Source organism: Carcharodon carcharias, chromosome 15 (genome assembly GCF_017639515.1).
Source record: "Carcharodon carcharias isolate sCarCar2 chromosome 15, sCarCar2.pri, whole genome shotgun sequence".
Classification (NCBI taxonomy): domain Eukaryota; kingdom Metazoa; phylum Chordata; class Chondrichthyes; order Lamniformes; family Lamnidae; genus Carcharodon; species Carcharodon carcharias.
In genome coordinates, this window is record NC_054481.1 from 96,719,335 (window position 1) to 96,741,920 (window position 22,586).

General features: G+C 39.5%; 1 protein-coding gene across 4 annotated transcripts in view; it reads right to left on the reverse strand.

The window, feature by feature from the left end:
- Positions 1 to 22,586, reverse strand: part of mtor (mechanistic target of rapamycin kinase) — a 367,630-nt gene that overhangs the window by 278,016 nt on the left and 67,028 nt on the right. For all 4 annotated transcript variants that reach the window (XM_041205820.1, XM_041205819.1, XM_041205818.1 and 1 more), the window contains exons 18-23: positions 21,181 to 21,310; positions 15,747 to 15,997; positions 11,944 to 12,030; positions 8,995 to 9,162; positions 7,813 to 7,925; positions 7,045 to 7,207 (exon numbers count right to left, since the gene is read on the reverse strand). In XM_041205820.1, coding sequence (XP_041061754.1) covers positions 7,045 to 7,207; positions 7,813 to 7,925; positions 8,995 to 9,162; positions 11,944 to 12,030; positions 15,747 to 15,997; positions 21,181 to 21,310 — 912 coding nt within the window. The remainder of the gene's footprint in view (positions 1 to 7,044; positions 7,208 to 7,812; positions 7,926 to 8,994; positions 9,163 to 11,943; positions 12,031 to 15,746; positions 15,998 to 21,180; positions 21,311 to 22,586) is intronic.

Sequence of the window (22,586 nt, forward strand, 5' to 3'; positions counted from 1 at the left end):
TTCTTTGTTGCCATGCATCATCTGGCTAGACACAAGCTCCCTAGAATGCAGTTTATTTATCGAATGGATAGTAAACTATTTAATCTCAGATGACTCAAATCAAAAATTAAGACCACCCAATCTCAATCATTCAGCTCCAATACCCTGATGATGCCAGAGAATCGTCCACATAGTTACTAAGGTGTATCAGAAGATGGGACTTACACTCAACTTTCAGAAGACCAGAGTCTTCCATCAGCAAACTCCAAATGCACACTCCCCAGCCCATTGATTAGGATTCACGATGGGTGCCTGGAAAATGTGCATCACTTCCAGTACCTTGGTAGTTATCTTTCACAGAAGGCTGACATTGACAAGGAATCCAGCAAAGCCTGAAATCTGCTGGTGCTTTTGGCCACCTGAGGACGTGTATGTCTGAAGATCATGGCATCAAAACTGAAACCAAGCTCATGATCTACCATGCTGTAGTGATTCCTTCCTTACTGTGTAGGGCTGAAACATGGACAATGTATAGGAGGCATTTCAAAGTGTTTAGTCATACCGTTAATACTACCTGTGAAAGATCTTACATATTAAATGGGAAGGCAGGCACACCAACATCAGCATCCTCTCACAAGCAGGCACCACAAGCATCAAGGATATGATCATCTGCCATCAACTTCGCTGAGTTGGTCATATTGTTTAGATGTCAGATACCAGACTCCCAAAGCAGGTCATCTTCTCCCAGTTCAGTTAGGACAGACATGAAGTGTTTCAAGGATAGGCTGAAAGCCAACATGAAGAAATGCAACACTGACATCAACTCCTGGGAGACCATCACCTTGGATCGATCCAGATAGCAGCAGAGTCTGTGGGAAGGATCCCAGCATTTTGAGAACCAACAACAACAAAACGAAGGGCATGAACGAGAGTGGTGAAAAGAATATGCCATGACCTGAACTGGTAATACATGACCAGACATCCCACAAATCAACAAATATCCTATTTAGGGTGCATGAGGTGAGTAAGTGACTAGGTGTAAAGTCCGCAGGTCCTGAATCGGCCATCTTTGGACTCATGGAAGACAATCTTCTCAGTAGAGAGGGATAGCCAGTAATAATAAATACCTTGCACCTTCTTCTCAGTAAACAATCTAAGTCTTTCTTTGATCTCTAACAATCAAACCAATCAGGCTTACTGTCAGGTAGTCTTCAGAATTGGTCACATGACACCCTTCATTTTACCCTAAATTTAAACATACAGATCCAAGACATCATAATTTTATATCTATTAATTGTTACAGTAGACAAGTGTGGCAGACATATTTATATGTTGCATGGTGTCACCGATAACAATGAAAATTTGTTTTGGGGGGCGCTATTTTGGTTGAGGGAGGAATTTAGGTCAGGGTACTGGAAAAAATCCTTAATCTTCAAATGACAACAACACTTTCAACATCCAATGAATCACTGGAACAGGAAACAGGGTGTCAGTTTGACATTGCAACCAAAAGACAATATCTCCAATAACACTGCATGAAAATCACCCTAGAGTATTGCTTAAGCCTTGCAGTGGGACCAGAGAATATAGCCTGCAATTAACACTTAGGGGGTGCAAGTGCACTTTTTTTTTAATCATTAGTACCCAAACAAAGCAATCGGGATTCAAAAGCAAACAATCTCTAATGGATTCCCTACAGATTCAACCTAAAATTCATGAAGACATGAATTTTATACTAATAAAAAGTTTAACATAAAACATGCTCATCTCTCGAGTTCAACATTAACCAACCGAGGCCATGAATCCGTGAATCTCTAACATGTGTTTGGCTCAGTCTATATCCAGATGCACACCACTGCTGCTCTGGGTTTTCAATGCAGCCTAGTCTGTGTTTATATGTTCAGTCAGAATAATGTCATGAGACTAAGATAGCCAGCTGAAGTCATTATAGGCTGCTTCACATAAAATCTAGCACTGTTTCAACCACTTGCATATTGATGTGCAATCAAAGAATTCACCTCACTAAATGCAAACCTGATCAACAATATGCAGGAATTGGATCTGTTCCATTTCTTGACATGGTAATTCCTTACATTAATTTACTATTTTCCGTGCATCAGTCGCGTTAGCATAAACTCATCAGCTGCTCCTGAAACACAACTGGAGAAAGATACGGCTAAAAAAAAGGAAACTTATTCCTTTGTTTCCATAGATGCACATTCTTGGAGACTAATGAAAAAGACATTAATGCCTGGGGATGGATCACATTCTATATTTAACTTGCAGAATCAGGAAATCCCAAATGCATTATGGTATATAGGCCCAAATCCTCTGGTCTCTGAGCACTGAGATGCGTGTCTAGGCCCTGTGCAAGACCTGTGGAAGGCATGCTGACCTATGTGGGAATTGCCTGGGAAGTTTCAACTTCCGGTGGGCAGTTTCTCTGTTCTCCAGGGTCCTCCATGAATGTCTCCAACCCTGAGTTAGAGTCAGAGACTTTGGACAGTTCCAATGTACTTATATGGATAGTTACCTAGCAAATGTTAGACAGATTAAAACCTGGACTAACATCTGGGTAACTACACAACTGACTCTGATCATTCACACTGACCCCCAACCACCCCCTAACTACACCCCAATAAGGCCCGACCACCTTCCTGACCATCTGACCACCCGACTACCCTCCCGACTTGAGCCTACTGCCACCTCAACCACCTCACCCCCTATGCACCTAGCAACTTACTCACTTTATGCACCCAACCCACCTACCCCACTAACTGTACTCACTTACCTCACCCAGCTACCCTACCCACTCACTCATTCATCCATTCACTAACATTCAAACTGGACATGTAAACTTACCATGCGGCAGCTGGTGCCGCATAATGGGAATGTGTCCAGTCTTTCCCTCAGCTCTGCTTCGACAGAGCTCTCTAGAAGGCATTGCCCTCCACATTTCTGGAAAACCCAGGCTCGGAGGATCCCGGAAGAAATGCGGAGCAGCGTCAAGGCTAGGGAATTCTCAAGCAAAGTGGCAAACAGATGATTGCTGCTCCTCAGAAGATCTGAGCCATTATAAATCATCTTTTACCCCTTTTCATTAAATATTATTCAATTTAAACCTTGGAACAGCACCATTGACTTCATCAGCACAATTTTTTCTATTTTTCAAAGCAGCAACTTAGTTGACTCTCCATATAAGAAAATAACTTAGTATAATTTACCTTTAAATTATGAACATTTGTGCTATGAACCTACATGCACTGGCAAATGAGTTGCCCAGACCCAACTGACACTGGAGCCTAGTGGTTGACAAAGGAAGAATGTTTTCTTCCCGTCAGAATCTGGCGTGGCAGGCAATGAGATGTACAATCCCCAAATCCTAAAAGGTGAAAAATCAATGTCTTATCTAATTGTTTAATTCTTACTCTCTTCTCACCAAAAGATCAATATCAACAGTAAAATTGAAATTCTAAATACCGTCGATACCTTGCTCCAGCCTTTATATGCTTTTGATCTAATTTCAGTTTTTGTTGTACATGAGCAATATAGTTGATTTAGAATATTTCGTTCTCAGTACAATCCTATTTAAAAATGAAAATGTGGCAAGTTGGAATACCCTTTCTTAGTAAGAATATCAAGCCAATGGGGAAAGTGCAGAAGAGATCCATTGTGATAATACCAGGATTTAGAGGTTTTAATCATCAGGAAGCACTGGAAAAATTAGGTATATTTTCAATTGATCAGAGTAGTTTAAGAGGTGATCTGATACAAGGTGTTCAAAAATATGAGGGGTCTTGATAAAGTCAAGAAGAAAAAAATATTTCCAAAGGTCGGTGAGGTGATAGGAGTATAAATTTAATGTCAACAAAAAAACTTAAGGAGTTAAGCAAAATATTTTGTGTAGAGGGTGGACGTACTCCACTAGAGAAAATTGGTGGAAACAGAATCTACAACAATTTTTTAAAAATAAATTAATAGTTTGAAAAAGAAAAATTTTAAAAGGTGGAGGTCTCTTTGAGAGAATATATAGGTGTAATAGGCTGACTAACTTTCCTCTGTGCTGTTCCACCAATGTTCAGCATAATAAATTAACCACTCTATTTATTAAATATCCCACTATAATCATATAATTAATACTCTCCAATTTTATAGATACATGAACACCGGACAACTCTCGCTGAGGGAGAGGAATCCGAATGGTCTTCAGCATCCACCAGCGTTGCTCTAAGTTGTAGGAGAGACACTGTTCAGGGTTTGCTTTCCATTCTGTTGAGAGTTGCCCGGACTCCCCATAACATCAATATCAACTCATCAATGAGGAAAATCATGACTGCAAACCTTCAATTTATCATTCCATGGCACGTCACTATGTAGCACTGACACTGTTCCACTCTACTTGCCAAATCTATCCTTAAGCTTTGAAATAACTTCTGTTCTTAAAAGATATGTCATTTGTCCTTCTCAGAATTTGAAACATTTTCTTTCCATCAAGTGTCTGAAAGTAGTTCTAATTAACTCATGCTAGATAACAAAGCCCAATATTGTTATCATTGTATTGTTGCAGCCAGTGCTCACAAAGAAAATCCAGTCAGGAAAGCGAGCAAATTCTCACCAAATTAGAAAAACTGCAGTGCTGATAAGGATTAACCTTCAAAAATAAACTAATAAAACTAAGACTAAGCAATACCAAACGGCTATTTATGATTTCATGGTTGTTTTTATTAACTAATAAAACTAAGATAATAAAAACAATCATGAAATCATGAATAGCCGTTTGGTATTGCTTAAAAAAAAGACACGTATTCTTGCAAAGTGCCTTGATGAGTGCAAGACAAAAAGCTTTGACATTTCTTTTGACATGTCTCTTTTCTCAGCAATACTCAAATCATGAATACTTTAAAAAAATTATTTGTTCATGGGATGATGTGGGCATCGCTGGCAAGGCAAGCATTTATTGCCCATTCCTAATTGCTCTGTTCAGAGGGCATTTAAGACTCAACCACATTGCTGTGGGTCTGGAGTCACATGTAGACCAGACCAGGTAAGGACAGCAAATCTCCTTCCCTATAGGACATTAGTAAACCAGATGGGTTTTGTAGTCGTCATCAGGTTTTTCATTCCAGATTTTTTTCATTGAATTCAAATTTCACTATCTGTCATGGTGGGATTTGAGTCTGGGTCCCCAGAGAATTACCCTGGGTCTTCTGGAATACTAGTCTAATAACAATACCACTATGCTGTCACCTCCCCCATGATACTAATGAAATATTTATCATTTTGTGACAGAGGTTTAATTGTCCCAGTTGTACCTGATGGAACAATTAAGCTGAATGTATGCACCATTAAAAAGTATACAGACATCCAAAACACGCTGTGTGGGGTTTATATAATAAAACATTTCTTTTGTAATGCATACCACATTATTGTCCTGTAAATCTACACTAGTGCCATCATAACATTTACTGCCTTTCTATGAATGCCTCAAGGCACTACTCTCAGTCCTCAGTTTATCACAGAAAACCACAGCACATGAAGGACTGCATTAAAGCACAGCTTCTGCCAATCATCTTTTGAATTGCTAGTTAGGAGAAAATATGAAGAATTCGTATTTACCTTCATACTCAAGTTTCCAGCTCTTGAAATGAACACACCTCACAAGTCTTTCCAGATACAGAACCATAGCCAAAACCAGCAGCTTTAAATTTTGGCAACATCTAATCAATTTCTATTGCACAAAATCAGTAATGAAACAGAATCATTTCAAGGCTGTAATGCTAAGGTGGTGGAGGGTGGGGGAAAAGGGGTGTGACATTCATAACCTATTCAAGATGCTCTTTCATGTTTAGGACAGTATTTGAATGCCTGATTAGGTTACAACTTAGTCACTCCTTCCTGCCTATTAACATACAATATTTATATCTAAACTTACCATTCATTGTTCCTCTATAGACACTTGGGCTATGTATAAATGCAGATTGTCGTGGTTTTAAGCATAACATTTACAAGTGAACCTCACAACATTAATAATCTTTCGCTGTACCTCTATGTACCAATTAAAATATTTCTAAATTGTGATGACCAGCAACTCTAAGCTCAAGCCTACATGAAATATTCAACTTAAAATAGAGAATTTCAAAGGCAAATGAAATGGTGGAAATACTAACAAACCAAAGCCAGAAAATGAAATTGCACAGATTGGCAGATCATATCCTGAAATATTGAATAGGGAAATGTTCTGCCACCTGAATTATTTGTCTCAGCTGGTAGCCTGGCCTGCTTTGTTAATCTTTGGTACTATGATCACACAGCACAAAGTGAACCAGAATTTCAATGGTCAAGTTGAGTACTCAACTGTTTGATAATTACATTTTCTTTTTTCGAGATTTGTGTTTTTCTGCATTACTGCAACAGAAGGGAACATTTTCCCAACTGAAGTATTGAGCAATAAGCACTCGAGTCAGGTGAAGCTTAGTTGGATACAGTGTTTTGATTTTATGGCTGTGTTTGTGGTTCTTCAATTTTGTCATCTGAATAACGAAACTGGCTTTAGCCCTGTAACTGCAGCAAACTGGTATCCAGGTTTCCTGTGCCCTGAACTATATAAGCACCAAAATTACAGAACCAAAAATTAAGTGCTCTGCAAAACAAAGCTCTTCATCTCCAGGGTCAAAAAACAGACCCTCCAACACCATCCGATGCTCTTACTTCTATAAATAAGATTACAAATTTTGGGCAGTCTTTTGCTGTTGACCCATGCCCATTAGCAACTGGACTGAGATTGCCCAAGCTCATTTCATATAGATCTCTTACAGACACCAGAATGGAAACACTTCTGTCACATTACTCTGGGCTTGGATTTAAAACTCAGACTCAGTTGAAGAGCCTGCATTTTACCATGTCCCCATTAACAGGCTACCAACCAATGGTTTCATACCAGAAGTTACACACCTGAGAACCTAAAATACATTGTAAAGATATATAGCTTTGTGAGCTAATCAATTACAGTATAAATATTCACACCTATACTGCTAAGGAAGCCATGTGTAAATAATTTGTTTTCACCTTTTTTCCAAGTTGGAACACCAATGAAGAAAGTGTGTCCATTGCAGTCTGACGCAATTCTGGAGTACAATCAAGCGTACGCACTATTGGATGAATAATCCTTGAGGCATAGTCTGTGAAGTCTAGAGATTCTGTTAGGCGATCCAGAGTCTCCAGAGCAACCCTTGTAATGTTAGGAAATAAGATAGGTGCATCATCAGCATTTTTGTTCTTCCTCCTTCTAGCCACAGGAATACTTGACTCCATATACCTGGAGACTACTATCTTGCTACATTGTAGGCTTTCCTTAAAATTCTCACTATGTTCAGATGCTACACTTCTCCACAAGTTATGCATTGCTTCCAAATGTTTGATCTGAACTATGAGGTCAAAAAGGACAGTATAGGTGAGAAAGACCCTTAACTATAGCGCTATTAGCCTTAGTGTTATTTTGAAGCAAATTACAGACCAATGATTTTGTTACACATAGCGCAGAGAAGATGTCCCCTCCCCCAACTCTTCCCCCATACCCCTCCACCTCGCCATCCTAACTCCAGCAGTTCTCAATACGTGAATTGACAACTTGGTTTACAAAGCTGAAGTCAGGTTTGAAAGTGACCAATCCACTTAGAACCTAAAGTAATTATGAAATATTTTGTGGAACACTCAAAAGAATGCATTTGTAATACTTTTAAAGAAGAAGTGAATTATGGATACTAAGTATAATAAACTTACTTTTGAAGGATCTACGTAAGATATCAAACTGAAAATATATAACAGTAAATTTACTTTCTAGGTCCCAGCGGCACATCCTGTCCATCAAAGAGTTTGACAATTGGAGGAAGCAAAAGATGCAGATAATCATCCAGGTTTGCTCCAAAAAGCTGTATTGCATTTAGTAACTGCAAAAGGAAGCATATAGGAAGAGAAGCTTAAAACAAGAGCACTGAAATTTTATTTATTTTTTGTCTTGGACTGTGAGACCGATTGAATAAAGGTAATCTAAACTGGAATGGAGCACATTTGGCCAGGAGCATTATGCATTTAGAAACAAAATCCTATGCAGGGATATATAATTACTTAGAATTACTAATTAAAACTACCTACTAAATTGCCCTCATCACTGAATACTACGGAGAGTTTAAAATGCAACTGCTGTTTTACTATTCATTGCAAACTCTTAACTCCAATAGTAAAGGAAACATCCAGTGATGACATATAGCATAGGGCACATTCAATCTGGTGACATAGGCAGATAAGGGGATATTTAATTCCTTGCTGTCAATAGCATAATAAAAGGCATCCAATCCAGTGACTAAAAGATACTGTGGGTTAGGCAAATAAATATTTTTCTAATTATAAGAAAGTGTATATTTTTAAATGCACTATGTTGGAAACTGGCAATGACTTAAAAACTTTGTTTACTGGAAAAGCCAATCTGACTGTATAAGTATCAATACCAGTAGAGCCTCACAGACTTTGAGTAGGTGGTACATCATGGAAGTGTTAAGATGTTCATTTTTTTTAACTGCAGCCTCTTTACCTACTTTCTTTATGGTCAACAGTCAATTAATTCAAATGGGGTTTTTAAACTAAGTAACAAATGGGCTTAAATCCAGTAACTATTATGTGGGCTGCCAGCCCTACGTTGCAATTTGATTTTGTTAGCCATCATCTCTTTATTGTACCTTGCATCACTTGAAAAACTGAGTCATTAGTCATTGGAGAATGTGCTGTAAAACAGCAACGTCAACTTCTGACAGCTTTCCTAGCTCTACTAAGTTTTCAGACACACTTTTGGAATACAGGACAATAGGAGACAGAGTCTAGCAGCCTAATAAACTTTAAAGACTTCTGAAGCACAAAAAGAAATCTGCAAGGTGCTGAGAATAGGACACTTTGGTTTGGAATATTTCAGTGACAAAACACCAGCTCCATCAGCAAATGCTATCAAAACTCCAAATGACTCACCTTGATTGTGACACTGCGACCTGAACTGGTATCATGCATGAAGACACGAAGCATGTGAGGAATCAGCTGCGGCAGGTAAAGTTTAAACTCTCCTCCCAAAGCAACAACAATCTGCTCAATAACCAGGATGATAGTGTTCTGCATTTGGTTGTTAAGAGTCCAATATTCCTGGAAACATTTAAAGAAAACTAATTTTGCTGCAATCTAATATTTTTTTTAAAAAAGAGAGTACACATGGAGAATTGGCTTAAATACTCAGCGGTTATCTTGGGTCATTTGGGTCAAATTCATTATAATTCTACTGTAGCATAGTATTTTAAATGAGGCAAGTACTTTATGGCTACAACCATACATCTTAGTACCAAAAGATTGAAATGCTATTACTGCCTAAACTGTTCAACAAGCGATGCATGTTTTTAGTGATCTGCAAACCTGGGATGTGATCACTATTACTGCATAAGGAACTATAACATCCCCACACAAGAAAAACAAATTAAAAATAAAAAGCTGCAATAATGAACATATAGATGGCAGTGCATGGCGCACATAATAGAAGCCTACTTGTAATGTTAAAAGCACATCTATATGCAGGTCTTGGCTCAATGCCAGCTGACAGTTTTTCAATGAACACCCATCAGTTTTGAAAACAATCTAAAATATGACATGTGGAATAATAGAAACTATGTTAAACAAAGGAAAAGCAGAGTTCCATTGCATGGGAAAGCTGAAGGTATACAAATTAAAGTATTCATTTCACATCAGAGAGAATAAAGTGTGTGAGAGAAGCACTATGAATGGAGGAAGAGCAAACACAGGCAAAAAGCATAACTACAATTTTTAAACTTACTGTTAAGGGGTACAATTTGGCTTTGAAATAAGATCTAAATGTCATGGGCTGCATTTAATACACCTCGCATATATGTGGGAGCTGTATTATCATCATATTGCACACAAATCAAGGCAAGTATGTCTTTAAGTTAGGTTAGAAACAAGTCTACAGGGTTGACAGCGATAGTACATTTCCAGCATTTCAGGAACTGCACAATTGTCTGGTATCCAGCATTCAAACAAAGGAGTGTTGTACCTGGACTATATTACTGAGATATGTCTAACATTGTGAGGTTCATCTCATGGAAATCATAATACTGTTTTCACACACCATCCTCTTCTGGAATCATGTAATATAAAATCGTTGGTTCATTTTCACCAAAGCCTTAGAGGGGCCATTGGCATCATCTTACTTCTTCTTTGGCTTTTGTCAAGCCTCCCTCATCTTAATATTATCCACCCATCTGATTTTTCTTCTTCTTGTTTTGACCCTCAATTTCTCCTTCCGTTATTGCCAGGACAAAGCTGTTGGGTCTTTGTTTTCAATGTTCATACTTAGCTATCTTTTTCTCTCTAACTGTATTTCTCAACCCTTTTGATTTCTTAATTTCTACTCTTTACCTAACCCATTAATTTGTCTTTCTGCCGATCCATCTGATCCCGAACATCATCTGCTAAACATTTCAAAAACTGTTATCCTCCTCTCATCCTCTTTGTTCAGAGTCCAGCTCTAGCATCCATAAAATGTAACAGTCCACACTAGTGACTGTGCTTAATATTTTTTTCAGCTGCGTCCTGATGTTTCTGGACCTCCAGATGCCACATAGTTCACTGGTCATGCCTCTTACCATAGCTAATCTGACCTGGTAAATATGGTGATAACCATCAAGCCAAGGCACTTGAAACTGCCTCTATTTCAGTGCTTCCAATCTTTACTATTCCATTGCCATTTAGAGCCATACGTTTGGTCTTTGCCTCATTTATGTGCAGTCCAAAAGACTCGGTGTCTTTTGACTAGGCCCGCTAATGTCTCTAGCTCTTCCTTTTTGTTATGGCTAGGAGTGTAGCGTCATCTGCATACCTGAGGTCCCATATGCTATGAGAATAATACATCAAAGGAGGTGGTCATTTGACCCATCAAGTTTGTGCTAGATGCAAAAAATGCCATGTTACTGTTTTAAAATTAGCATGTCACATCTACAAGTTGGAAGCAAACAATAACTGAAGTTCGGAGCAAATTTTGTTTCCAACTGAATATAAAACAACCTAACAGAACATTCAAATTCATTACCGACAGTCCACAAGGCTCCAAACTCAAACTAGATTCATCCCACTAGTCTGGGTTGAACAGGAGCTCAAGCAATGAAACAAAAATGGGCAAAACGTTTTACCATTTTTCAATATAGGAAAAAATGATGCCACCTCAGGCATACACATAAGCCTGCTAGTATTTCTAAAGAAGTAATAAGAATTTTTTTGTCCTCTTTTCACTAAAGTCAGACAATGCATTCTTCATGCACAAAACCATGATGCCATGTTTTATAATATTCGATATGAATACTATCTCACACTGAAAGATTAAGACCAGAGAATGGGATGATTTACTTTCTTTAGTATGCTCGGTTTCTTCCAATCGTCCCAATGGGTTTGACCCTTCCCTGAGGCACACTGCCTTCAGTATCTCATCCATGTGGATGTTTTGCTAGTGCGAGCCTTGGTAGCGAGCGTTGAATATTCACGGTATAAACCAGTTAAGCCTCATCCTCCTCTCAGGCAAGGTCACATCTGTGCACTTCCAGCAGGGCTTACTTTATAACAATCATATACAGGCAATTCAATATCTTCTCATTATTTGAGTAGCAATGAGATCAGCTGACTTACACAGGGTAAGGTTTAAACCTGTAACATTCCTGGTCTAAATGGTTCGCTGATCCACCAAGGGAACACCAAAAATTGTTTACTTTAGAAACTGATTGTGCAGAGGATTGCATGAACAAAAGAAAACACAAGAGACACTCAGTTCACAACCTCAAACTCTAACTCAAAGTCAAGAAGGATCAAGGGAGGCAATATTATAAAGGTGGAGGTGCACCCAAAATGTTAAACAATTGCAATACTCACTTTTATCAAAGCAAATATGTCATCCATATACGGTCGGATGTGGATTTTCACAAATGAAACGAGCATTCCCAGTTGCTGGAACAAGAACTGACAAAGGAAATATACAATTATACACATGGTTTAGAAATAACATGCTTTGCCCACAACCTTTCTATGAATACATTCTACTTTTAAGTCTTCAACTCAAAATTCAATACAGTCCCAGCTGATTACCAGTTTCAAACGTGTTGAATTACAGACCTGGGAAGGAATCAGCCTGTCAGAACTTTATCCAGCATAGTTTAAATGGCAAATAACGTCAACATGACTGACATGACTGACAAACTCACAAAACCAACCCGTGATTTATTCACATCTAACAACACACAATTTGTTTTAATCAATTCTAAAAACAACCCTGCCCCCAGAATAGACAAGTTAGATCATTTTAAAAAAAAATTATAATGGAAATACTGTGAAGTTCTTCCAGAATCTGGTAAATGGTACACACACAACTAACCTCTCGTTTTTCAGATGTTGACATCCCTGCTGTGTATTTGCAGCTTTTGCAGTATTTTATACTTTTACTAGCATACTTAAATGATAGTTTTCAAAGTGATATTTATCTATATTAGTAAAGAAAACAGTAAATGGTCTCCTAAAATTAAAATTAATGTTCAAATATCCTGGGAGTTTCTCTTACTCATAACTCAGCAGCATGAGTTCTGTATGGAAATAGATAAATTTACCAAACAACATTACAGAATGTGCCCGCTCCCACATCAAATCTGTCATTTTAAGCGCAGCATCATAGCACATCTGTCGTCGCAGGTGATTACTGTTCACAAATGCAGGTGTACAACTGCTGGTTTGTATCAAGGGTGAGGTTCGAAGGCCAATCATTAAAATAAGGCGTGCGCACATAAAAGGCTGATCCTGTGGTTCCCTCAAAATTATTCTCCACTCTGCTCTTACTGAGCTGGCTTGGCTGACAAAGGTGGATGGTGGGAAAGGGGCAGAAATAGAGTAACCCACAAGTGAACTTCTAGTAATTAGGCTGTATGATCATGCCCAGGTTAACCTGAGTATGCTGAATCCTGTGGTGAAATACAAGGTCAAAAATTGATTTGGTCCATCTCATCCACTCGGAATGCTAATACAATCTCCATGTTGTGGAAACTACAAGATCACAAGAGGGAAAAACATACTCGACCTCATCCTCACCAACCTATCTGCCGCAGATATATCTATCCATGCCAGTATCAGTAGGAGAGACCACCGCACAGCCATTATGGAGATGAAATCCAGCCTTCACATTGAGGATACCCTCCATCGTGTTGTGTGGCACTACCACTGTACTAAACGGATAGATTTTGAACAGATCTAGCAACTCAACCCATGGGGCACTGCGGGCCATCCGCAGCAGCAGATTGGACTCAAACACAACCTGTCACCTCATAACCCAGCATATTCCCCACTCTAACATTACAATCAAGCCAGGGGGTCAACCCTGGTTCAGTGAAACGTGCAGGAGGGCATGCCAGGAGCAGCACCAGGCATACCTAAAAATGAGGCATCAACTTGGTGAAGCTATAACACAGGACTACTTGCGTGCCAAACAACATAAGCAGCAAGTGGCAGGCAGAGCTCAGCGATCGCATAACCAGTGGATCAGTTCTAAGCTCTGCAGTCCTGCCACATTCAGTTGTGAATGGTGGTGGACAACTAGAACAACTGAATGGAGGAGGAGGCTCCACAAATATCTCCATCCTTAATGATGGGGGAGCCAAGCATATCAATGCAAAGATAAGGCTGAAGCATTTGCTACAATCTTCAGCCAGAAGTGCCGTGTGGATGATCCATCTCGGCCTCCTCCAAAGGTCCCCAGTATCACTGATGCCAGTCTTCAGCCAATTCAATTCACTCCATGTGATGTCTAGGAATGGCCGAAGGCACTGGATACTGCAAAGACTATGGGCCCTGACAATATTCCGGCAACAGTACTGAAGACTTGTGCTCCAGAATTTGACACGCCCCTAGCCAAGCTGTTCCAGTGCAGCTACAACACTGGCAACCACCCGACTAGGTGGAAAACGGCCCAGGTACGTCCTGTACACATAAAGCAGGACAAATCTAATCTGGCCAATTATTGCCCTTTCAGTCTACTCTTCATCATCAGTAAACTAATGGAAGGAGTCATCAACAGGGCTATCAAGAGGCACTTGCTTAGCAATAACTTGCTCAGTTTGGGTTCCGCCAGGGTCACTCAGCTCCTGACCTCATTACAGCCTTGGGTCAAACATGGACAAAAGAGCTGAACTCCTGAGATGAGGTGAGAGTGACTGCCCTTAACATCAAGGCCACATCTGACCAAGTATGGCATCAAGGAGCTCTAGCAAAACTGGAATCAATGGGAATCAGGGGGAAAATGCTCCAATAGTTAGAGTCATAGGTAGCACAAAGGAAGATGGTTGTGGTTGTTGGAAGTCAGTCATCTCAGCTCCAGGACATCACCACAGGAGTTTCTCAGGGTAGTGGCCTCAGCCCAACCATCTTCAGCTGCTTCATCAAAGATCTTTCTTCCATATACGATCAGAAGTAGGGATGTTCACTGATGATTGCAGAACATTCAGCACCATTTGCGACCCCTCAGATACTGAAGCAATCCACCACCAAATGCAGCAAGAACTGGACAATATCCAGGCTTGGGCTGATAAGTGACAAGTAAAATTCGCGCCACACAAGTGTCAGGCAATGGCCATCTCCAACAAGGGAGAATCTAACCATCACCCCATGACATTCAATGGCATTACCATCGCTGAATCCCCCACTATCAACATCTTGGGGGTTATCATTGACCAGAAACAACTGGTCTAGCCATACAAATACTGCAGTTACAACAGCAGGTCAGAGGGTAGGAATCCTGCGACTAGTAACTCACTTCCTGACTCCCCAAAGCCTGTCCACCATCTACAAGGCACAAGTCAAGAGTATGATGGAACACTCCCCATTTGCCTGGATGAGTGCAGCTCCCACAATGCTCAGGAAGCTTGACACTATCCAGGACAAAGCAGCCTATTTAACTGGCACCACATCCACAAACATTCACTCCCTCCACCACCAATGCACAGGAGCAACAGTGTGTACCATCGAGAAGATGCACTGCAGGAACTCACCAAGGCTTCTTAGACAGCACCTTCCAAACCCATGACCACTACCATCTAGAAGGACAAGGGCAGCAGACAGATGGGAACACCATCACCTGGAAGTTCCCCTCCAAGTCACTCACCACCCTATCTTGGAAATATATCGTCGTTCCTTCACTATCGCTGGGTCAAAATCCTGGAACTCCCTGCCTAACAGCACTGTGGGTGTACCTACACCACATGGATTGCAGCAGTTCAAGAAGGCAGTTCACCACCACCTTCTCAAGGGCAAGTAGGGATGGGCAATAAATGCTGGCCCAGCCAGCGATGCCCACTACCCCTGAATGAATTTTAAAAAACGAGACCGGTTTGAAATAACACCTCACCTGTCTCCACAGCCCAGCTGCTTGGCATTAGCCTTGCACCATCTTGGATTTAATGGTCATGTTTTTCACAAAATACCTGTGTAATGTCTAGATGGCACAGTACTGTTACATTTCTCGTAATACAAGATTCTATTCTTTGGCTCTCAAATCTGCTGTAGTACTTAAAAAGTAAAATTGTTCCTCAAATTCCAAGTCAGCCCAAATACAACCCTCTGACACAAGCATGAGCATTTTTGCAAATTAAATTTTTAGACTGGTTACTCACTCACGTTCTGACCCATACTAAACCTACCTCTCGAGTATTGGCATCACAGACTCGGATGACGTTCAGGAACGTGGGCATGACTTGAGGCAGGAACTGGACACACTTTAAACCCAGAGATTTGAAAATAAAGGTGACTGCCTGAACAACCATTGTGTGGTGGTTTGAAAGAGATGTGTCTCGCAAGATACGCATGAGGGTTACTACAGCAACAGCTGGGTAGAACTCATCCAATGGTAAATTCCCCATATTCACCAACATTTCACTGGTGCTGTAATCAGCTAGAATCAAGAAAATAAACATAAACAGGGTTAACAGTGTAAATGAGGCATTCCTCGTGAATGTTGAAAATTAGAACGCTACACATTTCACAATGGATCAGAACAATACATCGACTCTGGCCAGCTGTTTATACTGCGGTGCCTTCTTGAGGTACATCTTAACACTATTTAAACCGAAACAGGAATGACAGTGTCGGGATGGATTAGCAGTGTACTGAAGTACTTCTACAACATAGAATAGCACAGTACAGAAGGAGGTCATTTGGCTCATCTAGAATAGGCAACTGTTAATAAAGCTGAACTTTTGTTAGAATTTGGAACCACACACTAGCTAGTTGAACCTAACCACAAGAACAAGCCACTTAAAGTGACCATGGAGCTGTCAGATAGTCCAAGAAAATCAACTGGTTCACTTTTGTTCTTTTGGGAAGGAAACCTGTGTCCTTACCCAGAAAGGACTACATGAGGCTCTAGTTGCATAACAACAAGGTTGGTTCTTAATCACCTGGCAAGGCAAATAATTATATCAAGAAGGCCCACTACCATCTCAGGGCAGCTAGGGATGAGCAGCGAATGTTGGCTTTGCCAGAGATGCCCACATGCCCAAAGCTTAATTTTTAAAGAAAGTACAACCCAACTGGTAAACAATTACTTCTATATGCCTTTATTGTACTTTGTAAATGATGCCAACAATGGCTTCTTGTCATGCTAATGAATTTATTAGCTTTTGTTAACTTCCTCTTGATCACAGTCTATACTTCAGAATGAGGAACATAAAAAGGGGTGCCTCATCAGAAATTAACCTTTGGAGAATAGTTATTTATATGCAGTGACACATCTAGCAGTTTTATAATAGGTATATTACTTGTCTTCTGTAATAAAAGAAACATAAGACAGATCAGCGCAGTTAGCCTTAATTGTGTAAACACACTATTAATTTAGAATTCAGAGAACTCAAGCCAAAATCCAGGGCAAAGGCTGCACTACCACGCATTATATATATGCTATAGAACAGCAGCATGGATGAACCGAAACAAAAAATTTTAAAACTCTAAATAAAGTGTCTTGATTAGTTGTATATCAACATCACTGAAACAAATAAGGTTAATTATTTTTTCTCAATAGCTGGTCCTAAAGAGAATGTCAAGAGCAGGTTTGAGCAAAATCATTGTGGTGATAATGAAATTATCACTATTGGAAAACAATAGTCTTAAAAACCAAACTTTCTATGGTTGGAGAGGTCCGATTTTTATGCTGCCTTGGGGTCAGCTTAAATTACTCATAATAGTGTGGTATTGTGATGGGGGATTAACATTTAAAACGGTGACCATAAATCATATTCAGAACTCCATCCCAAAGCAGCAAGTAATTGCAACTACTCACAAAATACTTCCTTACAAATATTTTCTGTTGCCATTGCTAGTCAATCAATAACCTTTGCTAAAAGAACTTTTAAGGGAAACAATTTCAAACATTTCTATCTAAAACATACACACTATCCTGACATACCACATCCGATGTAGCTGCTTTAATGTTATAATGTGTAAAGTTGTACCCTCTACCATTATATTTTATTAGTCAAGGTCACGCTTGATTTCCTGAAGTGCATGTTGATGAAGAGGCATGCATTAAAAAAGGTACATCCAGTCTACGTGAAGTCAGATAAGGTCAGTGGGCATTTATGCTTAGCTGTGTAGTGCTGCCTGTGTCTTAAATTATATAGACCACCTGTCAGTCAATTTAGCCACAATGTTTATTTCCTTCTTGTGAACTCTTCCTCTGGTCAAAAGTTCCAACAGCAATTAGTTTTGCCCCACTGTTTTGATTGTCCCTTTACATCACAAAGATTGCTTGTAACAAATTGACCCTGTTCACAGTTAAGCAAAACATTCAAGAAGAAAACTAACTGGATGTTGCACAGATTCTCCTTCACTACACAAAATGAGAAATGGTCAATTAAGTTGATTTGTTCGATAGTTTACGTACAATATATATTATGAGTTTGACTTAATTTCACTCTGATCTCTAAAGCTAATCATTCTCCAGAACACATAGCAATCCTCACAAGCAATCTGCCTAATTTGTTTCTAGAAAGGAAGATAAACACATTTCAATTTAGTAGTTCATATTAAGTTACTTTGCATATATATTGGGATCCAAAACTGACCTTAACAATGAACTGTTTAACTGTTCAACAGCTATAATTAAAAGTTTGATATTTCATTAAAAAATGTCTTTCCTAAACTAGAAAAAGCTAAAAATGAACTCAATTTAACTGTCAACAGTACCTTAAAGTTACGGAAACTCCAAATGTCTGATCATAATTCCAATATTTTAAATGGGTCAAGCTAATTTGATGAAAAGTGAAAACTTAAATCCTTTAATGCATTCATTTCAGCAAAATACCTTTTACTTACAATTTTTGCTTGACTGGAACACATTACGTTTATAGTATTCCGTGCAGATTGCAAAATACTATAGTTTTAGATGAGCAGCAATTTGCCAGGGCTCCCGCACATGATGCTATTTGAAGGCTTCTGCTACCCCTCACGAATGAGGACATTTGAGCTCAAATGCATATTCTCCCATTGTCAAACAACCTGCAGCTAATTGTTTAGGTTTACATATGAAGAATGGTTACTTAGGTGAGGAATTGGAGGACTATGCTGCCTGCATAACAGCATGTTTTGATAAATCACAAAACTTATTGTACACATTGTTCATTTTAAAAATAAAATTCCGAACGAGAAAGGGCAAAGTAGGGTCAACATACAAAAGGGGAAAAATTTAGGCACTTGTATCAAATGAACAGGAAAGTGACAGGGAATATTTCATTTCTTGGATCATAAAAAGAACTATTGTGTAAAGTATAACCTTGCAGCATCAATAATGCCTTGACCAGAGATAGCAGATTTTGTCCTGAATGTCTAGAACACATTAAATGTACATCGAGTTTCAATTTCATTCAAATGAGTTAAGAATTTTCAACATTTTTGTTTAATGGCATTTTGTTTATATGGCATTAATGAAAGCCTCCCCCAGGAGCTAATTGCAACTGGGCAACCTGGAAGTGCCTTAACAGACTTCGGACTGGTGTAGGTCGTTCAAAGGTGTCACTGAGCAAATGGGGATATACAACCAGCCCGACAACTTGTGAATGTGGAACTGAGCCACAGACTATGCAACATCTCCTGCAATGCCTATCGCTAGAGGAACCCTGCACTATTGCAGATCTTGTCGAATTCAACAATAAGGCACAAAAATGTGTCCAGTTCTGGCTGGGCCACGTATAGACTGTCAGTGGACACGATAAGAAGAACTTCTTCATGAAGACACTCAGTAGTGTATGTACATGTTAAAACATGCCCAAAAAGAGGAGATTAAACAAGATTTTTAAAAAGTTAGAGTGCTCATGAAAGAAATAAAAACAAAAAAACTGCAGATGCTGGAAATCCAAAACAAAAACAGAATTACCTGGAAAAACTCAGCAGGTCTGGCAGCATTGGCGGAGAAGAAAAGAGTTGACGTTTCGAGTCCTCATGGCCCTTCGACAGAACTCGAAGGGTCATGAGGACTCGAAACGTCAACTCTTTTCTTCTCCTCCGATGCTGCCAGACCTGCTGAGTTTTTCCAGGTAATTCTGTTTTTGTTTTGCTCATGAAAGAATACTGCACAGAGGTTATGGATAACAGCTCAGAATTTAAGCATAACGCTTCCCAAAAGACTCTCCAATGCACGGGTGGTGTTTTGTTCTTCATTTTTTTTGTGCAGTACATATTTATTGTACAACTTTTACTGGCATTATCTTTATAAATAGTTAAGAAAAAAGGATTGTGTCACAGGACAAGCTGCAAGTCTTTTAATTGGCTGAAGAAAAATACTTAATTAATATCAATGCATCTAAATTTAAACATACCCAACATTCAGGCTCAATTTTTTTTTATTCATCATGAGATAGGGGCGTCGCTGGCTGGGCCACCATTTATTGCCCGTCCCTTGTTGCTCCTGAGGTGGTGGTGAGCTGCCTTCTTGAACCGCTGAAGTCCATGTGGTGTAGGAACACCCATAGTGCTATTAGGGAGGGAGTTCCAGGATTTTGACCCAGCAGCATTGGAGGATCGGCGATACATTTCTTAGTCAGGATGCTGAATGGCTTGGAGTGGAACTTCCAGGGAGTGGCATTCCCATGTATCCGCTACTCTTGTCCTTCTAAATGGTAGTGGTCATGGAGTTTGGAAGGTGCTATCTAAGAAGGCTTGGTGAGTTCCTGCAGTGCAGCTTATAGGTGGTGCACACTGCTGTTACTGTGAGTCGGTGGTGGAGGGAGTGAATGTTTGTGATGGGGTGCCAAACAAGTAGACTGATTTGTCCTGGATGGTTTCAAGCTTCTCGAGTGCACTCATCCAGGCAAGTGGATGGTATTCCATCAGACTCCTGACTTGTGTCTTGTAGATGGTGATCAGCCTTTGGGGAGTCAGGGGGTGAATTACTCACCGCAGGATTCCTAGCTTCTGATGTGCTCTTGTTGCCACAGTATTTATATAGCTAGTCCAGTTTCTGGTCAATGGTAGCCCCCAGGATGTTGATGGTGGGGGATTCAGCAATGCTAATGCCACTAAATGTCAAGGGGCAATGGTTAGATTCTCTCTTGTCGGAGATGATCATTGCCTGGCACTTGTATGGCACGAATGTTACTTGACACTTGTCAGTCCAAAGCTGCATATTAAGAATGAGCCTGAAAGGTAATTCCTTCACCTTTAAGTTTAAAATGGTTCCCATAACCAGTCATGGAAAGTGAAGTACAACTTCCGCACAACTTTGGCCACAAAAATATTGGAAAGTACTCACTGCCTCTAAAGATTATTTTGTAGGCCACTTGGTCCCAATTGGTTGCACTTAAAAAGTCTGCTTTCAGGGTTTTATTTAATACCTTACATTTAATCCCACGTGACATTACACGAACAACATGGAATGTTTGAAGATGAACACACATCATTGTAGTACTTTACTTGGTCCAAAAAATAAAATTTTAATTTAATGTGACAAAGCTGAAAAACTAATAAGTTAGAAACCAAAAAAAATGCTAGGTTGAAGTGATTATTTATTCATCACAATACTGTCAATCAGCCATATCCTCAGGTCACAGTAAAACAATAGATGCTTAATGTAAAATGCTTTCATACCCGAATCCTGGTTCGATTTTGATTCTGAGAGACTGACAGCAGAGGCATCACGTGATTGGTCAATCATCCCAATATTAACTTTGTGCTTGTATGGATCTAAGGCACCCAATAGCCCCAAGACACGGATAGCCTACGAAGAAAAATGTGACACGCTTACTGTTAAATAATGAGAAAAGGCTATTTAACAAAAACACTGAGTTTTTGAAACAGAAACATAGGAACAGGAAAAGGTCATTTAACTCCTGGAGCCTGTGCCGTGCCATTCAATAAGATCATTATTGATCTGTGACCTAACTCCATATTTATGCCTTTGTCCTATATCCCTGAATATCTTTAATTAACAAAAATCTATCAATGTCAGATTTAAAATAATCAATTGCTGTTTGTGGAAGAGAGTTCCAAACTTTTACCACCCTTTGTGTGTGGAAGTGTTTCCTGAAAATCTTGAAAGGTCTGGCTCTAATTTTTAGAACAGGCCCCATAATAGTAGACTTCCCAACCAGCAGAAATACAACTTCTCTCTATTTGCCCTATCTGTTCTCCTTAACATCTTGAAAGCTTGGATCAAATCACCACTTAATCTTTTGTGCTAAATTTTATTAAAAAAATTCTCTTTGTAATTCAGTTATATTTGTTGATTAAAAAGAAAATCAGGTATCTGAAATTTAAAAACAATGTACTGAAAATAGACAGTAGGTCTGCCAGCATTTTAAAAAAAAGGACAAGTAAGGGCTCTTTTGGGGCTGCTTAGCTCAGTTGGCTAGATGGCTAGCGTGTGGGTTCAGAATAATGCCAACAGCATGGGTTCAATTCTCGTTTCAGCGGAGCTAGACTTGGGACCTAACTCCTCACCCTGTTCTGAGAATGGAAGGTAAAGGCAAACACTACTGACAAAAAAGACTGCCAAGAAAATGACTCAGGATGAAGCTTCAGCAGACAATGAGCCAAGGACCTGCCTTCAGGTGGAGCATACGACATGAAATGACATGAGGGGCTCTTTGTCAGAATGATTTCAGGTCTCCTACCTAAATAATTAACTGCTTCTGCATTCACCAATCTTTGTCTTTCACATGCTGGCAAAGTTACTTTATATTTCTAGCAGAGTCTACTGATACTGTAACACAAGCAGATCTGTTGCTCACATAGCCTGGAGCTCAATAGACGTTATGCTGCTAAGTCAGTGTTTAACATTAACTCCTCCTTTAAGGCCACAATTCCGGGACAAATCCAAGAACTTACTGTTACTTGTAAACAACTGGATCAATTACAGAGAAACTGTAGCTGCTGTTTTTTTTTAAAAACAAATTGTTTTTCACCCCCACATCAGATGTACAAGGCAATGTATTCCAGTATATATTAGCTAGCAAGTAAAAACGCCATTATGTCACCTGAATAAATTTAATTTA